This window comes from Condylostylus longicornis, unplaced genomic scaffold (assembly GCF_029603195.1).
Source record: "Condylostylus longicornis isolate FDR11 unplaced genomic scaffold, ASM2960319v2 ptg000031l, whole genome shotgun sequence".
Lineage (NCBI taxonomy): Eukaryota > Metazoa > Arthropoda > Insecta > Diptera > Dolichopodidae > Condylostylus > Condylostylus longicornis.
This window is the reverse complement of record NW_026578000.1, coordinates 8,133,436-8,142,423: the sequence shown is the minus strand read 5'-3', so window position 1 is coordinate 8,142,423 and position 8,988 is coordinate 8,133,436. Positions and strand designations below refer to the sequence as shown.

The 8,988-nt window shown below is 23.1% G+C and overlaps 1 protein-coding gene across 1 annotated transcript in view; it reads left to right on the top strand.

Moving 5' to 3' along the window:
- Window positions 1–80: 80 nt before the first annotated feature.
- LOC129608547 (EF-hand domain-containing protein D2 homolog) overlaps window positions 81–8,988 on the top strand; it is a 38,012-nt gene continuing 29,104 nt past the window's right edge. The window contains exon 1 of the mRNA XM_055520129.1: window positions 81–629. Coding sequence (XP_055376104.1) covers window positions 454–629 — 176 coding nt within the window. The 5' untranslated portion in view covers window positions 81–453. The remainder of the gene's footprint in view (window positions 630–8,988) is intronic.

The window sequence follows — 8,988 nt, the reverse complement described above, 5'->3', positions numbered from 1 at the left end:
ATAAAATTTTCTTTCATAAACTCAACTCAACACAAAATTTTGAATCTAAAGAAAAAACACTAGTATAAATTTAGCCGTTGAAAAGTGAATAATATTAGTGTGGTTACTACGGTTGTTTTGTAAAAATAGTGCAAGTGAATTATTGTTATTTTACTTGAATGTTCAAAATTTTACTATTGTCCTTATTTGTTAATCTTTTTTTTTTAAATTTTAAAAGTTCAATGCACCTGTAAATAATTGTAAAAAACCAATAAACAAATATATACTAATAAGTAATAAGTAAATATTGTGAATAAAAAATATACTCAAAAGGTAGAAAAATTCCTTACGGAGATAATTCTGATATACAGAAAGATTTTTATCGATTGATTTTAGAGAGAAATTTTTTTCAATACTTCTCAGTTCAACTCCCTTTTTTTTTGAAAATTAATAAAACAAATAATTAATAAAATAATGTCTGCGGATTCAGAATTAAGTAATATTTTAAATCGGCGCCAAAAAATAAATGAAGCTTTAGAGAACGGAGAGGAAGTTAAACCTCAACAAAAGTTCAAAGTTGTTAATGTTTATACAGAATTTCATGAATTTAGCCGAAAACAAATAAAGGATTACCAGGCAACATTTAATAAGTAAGTTACAATAAATTAATTTAAATTTTTATAAATACATAATATGTAATTTTATCCATTTTCTTTTATGTTTTATAAAATCTCAATCAACAATAACATCCTTTTTTAAGCCTTGAACTTTTAAATACATTGGCAAAGGTCATAAATTTTTGTTGGTTAAGGTTCAAATTGCATATAATGTGATATTTTTGCAAGTAGGTGGAACATAGTTTGGGTGTCCACTTTACATCAACATAGTATGTACATATGTATGTATATACTTGTATTAGAAAATTGTTTTTATTTGTTCGACATGATCGATTTTGTCCTTTTAAAAAAAGTTAAAAATTAATGCTTATTATTATAGTCATTAAAAAATAATTCGAATAAATTACAGCTGTTACGTGTTTGTATGCAAACTTAAAAATTTCCAAATTATTTTGGTGGTTCAAAGTTTTATTGAAATCAGTCAGTATATAAAAATATTTTTCCTTGCAATTTAAGTCTCCATATGAAAATGTACATACATACAACATGCCGGTTAAAAATAACAATCGTTAACTACTTATTTGGAAAAAAGCCATGAAACCGGTTATATTTTTTTTCACTTGCAATTGATTTTTGTGTGAAAGTGAATCTTATTTCATTTCAATTAGTATTTTCCTTTTTTTATTTAATGTTTTTGAGTATATCAAGTTTATTGCATATATGATTATGATTAGTTGAATTTAGATGCATAAGTTAGTCCTTAAACTTACACTTATTATTCATTATGTGCGTTTTTAAATATGTACCCACGTTCATATGTAACATTAAACATTTTAACCAACTCTACTAATTAAGCAGGTTAATTATATAAATTTTAAAATCTTTATGAGAATCTTTGAGAACTTATAGACTGAAATTTATAGACTGAATTGCAAGAAAAAAAGAACACCGTTAGACGAATAAAATTTCATAGCACAAGAAAAGAGCTTCGTTGCAATTTATAGTTTGATTAAAAATTAAAATTATTGAAAATTAAAATTATTTGAAATTTATCAATTAAATAGAGGTATAAAAAATCAAGACCTAGGCTGATTAAGTGTTTTAATGAATAGGTAGTAAGAAGCTTACTTAGTTCCTATGAGATTTCTAAATATTTTGAATAAATAAGCATTTAATTAGATACGTTTGTGTTTACACATATTAAATATACTCATTATTAAGTAAGCCTAGAAATATTTTTTTATTTTCTTCCACTATTTGCGATTTTTGAACAAGTTTTTAATTAAATAATCTTCAAGGTGGTTTAAAGTCACATGATATTTTCGTTTTTTTTTCATAGGTAGCTTTTATAATAATTTTTGTTTAGAACTTTAATTTACATATTTAAAAAATAAATTTTTTAATTTGAATTCCGAGTAAAATATATGTACTTATATGTGTATCCGAATAAAAATTATGAATCACTTTTTAAATGTAAAATTTATATGAGATTGTATATGAATCAATCAATATAATATATGTATATATATCAAGTCTTACTTATTCTAAAATATTTAATTAGGCTAAATAACTTAAACTGGAACTTTTATTAGAATTTCAAAATGGTATAAAAAAGTTTTAAGAATCTCATAGCCATTTTATTTATAAAATCTAATTTTAATAAAATTATATTTTAAACTATGAAACAAGAATAAATAGGTAAATTAAAATAAACAGTAAAATAGAATCACCAAATATATTTTTAGCTAAGAAAACCACAAATCCGCCTGAAACATAAGACAATATAAAAATTTTCTACGACACATTTTATAAATTCCAAAAGAAAAAATATTTTTAAACTTATGGGCTAAGTATGTAGCTTTTTTTGAGGGTTACCTTTCAAATATAAAAATCTTTCGAAAAAAAAAGTTAAGTACATAAAGGGCGAATTTTAATTGTATTTATAGAAATTGAGTAAAATATTGTGTAATAAATATTACAGTTAAATTGTAAAATGAATTTCAGTTCAATAAACTGACTGCTATGTGGCAAAACAATTATGCTTACAAAAATGAAATAATCAAAAAATGTGCTTCGTATGGCAGTATTTTATTGTAGAATTATAAAGACACTTATTTGATCGATTTTGCGAATCAGTTTACTTAAGAATTTAATTGAAATATTAATAAGTTTATTTTGATGAATGTATTTTAAAAATATTAGTAATAAGATTTTCTAACTCCAATTACACCAAAAGTTTTTAAGCAATAATACTAATTGTGTGATCAGCACGCATAAATTAAATAATTGTACGACCTTAAATTATACAATTATTGTTTAATATGAAGGTGACTGCAAATATAATAGGTAATACCTTTAAGGTTTCAGTAATTAAATAATAAAAATTGAAATTGATAAAAATTTTAGTTTGTACGCTTTGCGCAATGTGATTGATTGCTAATTCATAATGGGTTTCAACAATATATAATCACTAGCCCGGTACTGTTATGTTATTTGTGCTATGCAAAAAAATTCTCAAAAATTAATTTCATATGTATATATAAGTAGATATGTATATTACGTTGCTCTAATTAGTAAAAAGAATTTAGAAAAACTAATTACTTGCTTGTTTTACAAATTTACTTACAAATTTACATATGTGAATTGTTGATAATACAATGCAATCATATTTTAAAAAAGAAACAATTTCGTCCCTAATCAATTTGAATAAATATAATAAAAATATTAAATTACAATTAAGTATAAAGAACTTAAGTAGTTTCCAAAACTATCTTTGTTTATCATTAAATTACTATTTTCATATATGAGTTTAACAATATCCTTTATTTACTTAAAATTATCTAAAACTTTAGATATTTTTAAGTAAACTGATAACGATCTAAGTATGAAGTATCATTGTCAATGCAAATTTTTCATTTTATAAAATTTTTAGTTTTAATAGTAAGTATAATATAAAAATATATTTATTATATTTCCTTAAATAATATATACTTAATTTTTTTATGTATACAGACATGTATTAATAAGTACTCACTCACATACATATATACTGTGTGTATTATACAGTTGCCATTATGATTTATGCTGATTCCAATTCTCGCATACATTTTTTATTATCATATTTGCACGTTGATTATAAATTTGTAATACCATACTCCATGTTCCTATGTCGGAATATAACAAAATAAAAGTAAAGTGAACAAATAAAGAACAATAATATTTTATTTATACTTAATAGGTTGAAAAACAAATTCATTTAAAAATTTTTATTACCAATTTTAAAAGTTCATAAAATTGTTGGTTTATATTGTCAGATTTATATTAAACTTATAGGTTATAGATATATTATACGTGTATGAATATAGTATATGAGATGTGCATGAAGGGGCAAAATTACAATCCCAATATTAACTATATTACTATTGTAATAAATTTATTATTTTATAATGTATCCAAATCAGGAAATGTGAAAAAGAGAAGAATTGCGATTGAAAATTAAAAGAAAAACAAAAACATAAAGATGGAAGTGGTTAGTCAATTTAATTTTATTGCTTTTGTACAAATAAAAATTAAATTACTTAATTTGAATGTGTGAGTTTGTAATGTTTTAATAGTATATTATAAACAAATAAAATAAGCTATTAAATTATTTTTATGAGAATAGTCTTTGATTATAATTCTCCTTTTTTCATCTCAGTTCATTAAAGAGCTTAAACTGAACCTGAGCTCTTATATGTACGAAATCAATGTTTTCATTCTATTATATATACATATACTGGGTGAGTCAAAAAGATATACAACAACATATACCATTGGTTAGAGGGTCGAAAATAGGTAAAACTTTTGTTCCGGGCTAAATGCGAAATCTCAAAGGTTTCCGAGATAAGTACAGGGATTTTAGCGAATTTTCTAAAAACAAAATTTCCACTTATCCAAGTGTTTTTGATTATAACGTGCGTTCCGAAAAAGATAGGAGCTTCAACCAAACAGTTTCTAAAAGGCCTAGTAAAGGGCTTAAAATAATCGAATTTTGGGCAAAATCCTTCTTTTATTTTTTGAAATATCGACATTTTTTTTACATAATTTTGGCCACTCTCCCCAGCTTTAATTTAAGTCACTAAATGTTGGAAAATCTTTTATGGCACAGAAGATTTAGCACGAAAACCATTTCTATGTCAAGATTTTAAAGGCCTTAAAATCCAAAAAAAATTGTCATTATTTTTGATTTTTATTGATTTTAAAAGCTATATTTATCGCCTACTATTAATTTTTTATCGCAATATCATTCTAAAAAACAGTTGACATTTTTAAGAATCGTTATTTTGATAAAAAATCAGAATTTTAATATTTTTATTACAATATACTCGTACAATAAACCGGCTGGGCTGTAAACATTGTCTCCATACAAAAGTTTTTTCTACTCATTAAGGACCATACAATGGTATATAGCAACGCACTTTGATACGAGACACCCTGTACATGTACATAAAACATTAAAGTACTCCAGAGTAGTTTTTTAAATATGAGGCCTCTTATGTGGAAACCATTCTAAGCATACATAGGAGCTAAAAATAAATTTATAAGCCTAAATATTGAAAATTTCACGTTTATTTTTATTTAAACCATATAAAATCATTTACGGGAATAAATGTAAAATTTGCGTAAATGCTGTCCTAAATCACTTTCTTTACATACAAGGTTTGCATAAAACGTGAAGTTTTTGACATTTCCGACTATACAAATATTATAAAACACCCTAAAAATACTAAAAGTTTATGATTTTACATAATTTCAAAAATAACGTAAATTTTAATGAACTAAAGGTTATTACTGAAAATTGAAATCGAAATGAAATTGAATAAAATTTTTTAATTACGTATACGAGTATTTAATATTAAAGCCAATAAAATTATAATAAGTTTGTGGTTTAAAAGCAAGACTTTTCATTAGTACGTTACAAGTTACTTACATGCATTTTCTAGTTTTATTACATTTGATCTTATAATCTTAAATTTGAGGTTAATCTAAGTTCTCGTGTATAAAGATTATCAATATTATAATGTGGTTTCATTATTAATTCTTTTTTTCAATCATGTTTAAGTGTGAAAAAAGTATTACTATAAAAGTAAATGCTTAATCTTAGTATATTTAAGACAGATAAAATACGTATCTTACAAAAGTAATTGTTCTGTAATAGTTTTATAATTTAGTATTTTTTGTTATTTAAGTACAATAATTAATTTTATTTAATAAATAATTATGAATAATTAAATTTTGTTAAAAGTTTTTGTTAAAAAGGTACTATTTTTGAATTATTCTAGAGCTAAGTGTTCAATTATATTCATAAATAAGATCTTATATATCACTTTAAGATTTGCCCATAATTTTATTAACGAATTTTAGATTTTGTTATAAAAGAAGTTTGTAATAAAATTCAATTTTTGATATTATCAAATTAATAAAAGCAAGAACTTTTAGCTGAAAAGAAAAAAGAAAACCAATCGGTGCAAAATTATGAGAAAAATATAAGAAAAAATTTTTTATTAGTTTTATTTAGTTTGTTAAATCTTTGGTTATATATTATATAAAAGTTAACAATTAAATGAACAGCCCAAATGATAGGACTCAACGATGTTATTTTGAAAATTAATTTTCAACTTATTTGAGCTTTATATAAAAAATGTATTTTTAATTATTAATATGATATATGAAAGTATTCTATTACTTCCATATGCTAACTAAATACAATTAATTACTGTAACTAAGTACTATTAAGTTCGGGCACATTATTTACAATTCTATTAACAAGTTAATTATTCACTTTAATATTTTATACTAATAATATTATTATAATTTTATCAACTGTAAATAAATTCAATGTTGTTGACTACTCTTAAGTCTTATATAAAATCATTTACTTACATATATACATATTTATTCACGTATGTTATATGTATACAAAAATATTCGTGCATTGCCTATTTTAAATAGCATGTAAGTTTACTTTACATAAAGTGAACACCTAATGAAAAAAAAGGTCACTGACATTTATTATGTACTTAAGGAACTTTTGTCTGCATAGTAGACAAATGTAAAATGTAAAAATGGACATGTACATGAGTTATAAGCAGAATTTATTAAATTAACAATGAAAATATTGTGTGTAAACGCAAAAGAAGTGACCCAAATTTGAGACCTTAGTCAATAAATAAAAAAAAAATTTTTTTTGGATTAATATATGTAATATTTTTTTTTCAAAATAAAATAAAGGGTTTGGTAACTCATACAATCATATTAGTATTAAAAATATTATTATAGAAGTACTCGTATAGAATTTATAATTCAATGTAAAATATTTAAGTAGGTACGTTAACTTTTATTTGGAAATTATATAAGAACTTTCAAATTAACTTATATAACATGTATGTATTTATGTAAATAGTGCTACTTAAGAGACATACATATATATATATGTATATATATGTAGGTACGTCAATTTTGTAAGTTACAAATCAAGCACGCGAGACTTGGTGCTTTGTATTTTGCCGTATATTAAATTTTTTTCCTCTTGACCGGGAAGGTCAGATTTAATTTTAATTTTGTTTTTTGTTGATTTTTTATAGTTATGGTTGATTAATTGGTTATTTCGTAGTTGAAAATCAAATATATACATGCATATGTATATATATGTACATATTATTTATATATTCAATGAAACCTTGGAAATTTTCTACTCACTTACTATATATACATATAAATTAATTTATGATAAAACTTAAACCGATTTTTAAAATATCTGAATAATTTTTCAATTATGTTTTATTTTTTTTTTTCGTAAATATGTGCATACTAAATTACGCATTCATTTAGTTTTGTTAAATTCAAAGAGTGACGGAAAATGCTTATTAGGAGTTCAAATTGAATTTAATTTAATTGAATTTTATTAGATTTTATATAAAATTTAATTTAATGGAATGTTTTTTTTTTTAGTTAGCGAAATTTGATTTATTTATACTTAGTTGTCCATCATGTGTATGTTAACAATAATAATGACTAGCTGTCCAATGTAAAACAATATCAAATTATTGTCATTCTATACCGTAAGAAATTTCGGTTCTTTTAATAACTCAATTTATAATATAGCAAATTAATGTACTTAATAGTTTGAGGGTTTTCTACTCAAAATTTTGAAAATTCTACAACAAATAGTGAGAAGGGCTTTAAATCAGGTTTTTATGCCTAAATTTTAAATTTAACTTAGTCATCTTGAAATTTGATAGTTGACATAACAATATTATTTTAAGTATTGCAACCGTATAATTAGGTGTAAACGCTAATGGTATGCAAATTTCTTTAATCAATAGTTTAATGTAAATGTGATGCAAGAAATTTTAATGTAAATGTGAATACAAAATTTTTTCTACCTCATTTTCTTAATCGTATAAATAAGTTCAATTACGCATTTGAAAAAAAGTGCCTAAAAACAAAAATTGAATGAAATTTATTCATCAAAAAAAATTCATTTTATTACTTAATCACATGACACCATAATTTAAAATTGACGTATCATTCATTCATTCACTTGAAAATAAAGCGTTGTGCAAAAAATAAAAGTGGTATAGGTATACAATGCATTAGAGACGAATATTTTATTTTTTTTTCATTTCTCTTTTTTTCATAATTAGGTAATTTCATTAAAACAAAAACAAAAATTATGCAATACAACGTTGTTTTGCTCGCAAAAATTAAAGTAAATCTAGAAAAACTAAGAAATTTTTTTTCTGCAAAAAATTTTAATTTTATTATTAAGGTTTAATAACCCTTCATCACGCTGAAAAGTCATTGACAAATTATTAAATTTAAATTTTTAGAAAATGAACAGATTAAAAACTCAATTAGTTGCTTAACTATTTTAAAAATGTTTTCTTATAAGTACTAAGTTAATTACTTTGAATGATTAACAAATGATTATTTACCCAAATGATTACTTTTATAAGAAACTAAATTCCCTTCAAATTGGATTATTTTCTGCAACAGCAATACTTCTTATTTTTTATACTAATTTTATTTCCAATTTTTTGATATCTTATAGTTCAGTTACGTTAACTTCTTATTCCAATCTTCAAATTCATATACATATGTAATTAACTATTTCATAGTAAATGTGGTTTTTTTACTGAACATTTTTTGCGCACTAAACTAAAAGTGGATTAATTTGGTTTGCAAGTATTCTGTAACTTGGTGTTTCATTTGACCATGCCTGTACATTAAATTTACCATTTTTTTATACCCTGCACTTCGTGAAGGGTATATTAACTTTGGTATGGAGTTTGTAACTACTTGAAGGAGTCATCTGCGGTATGGACATATATATATATTCTTGCTCAGCGTA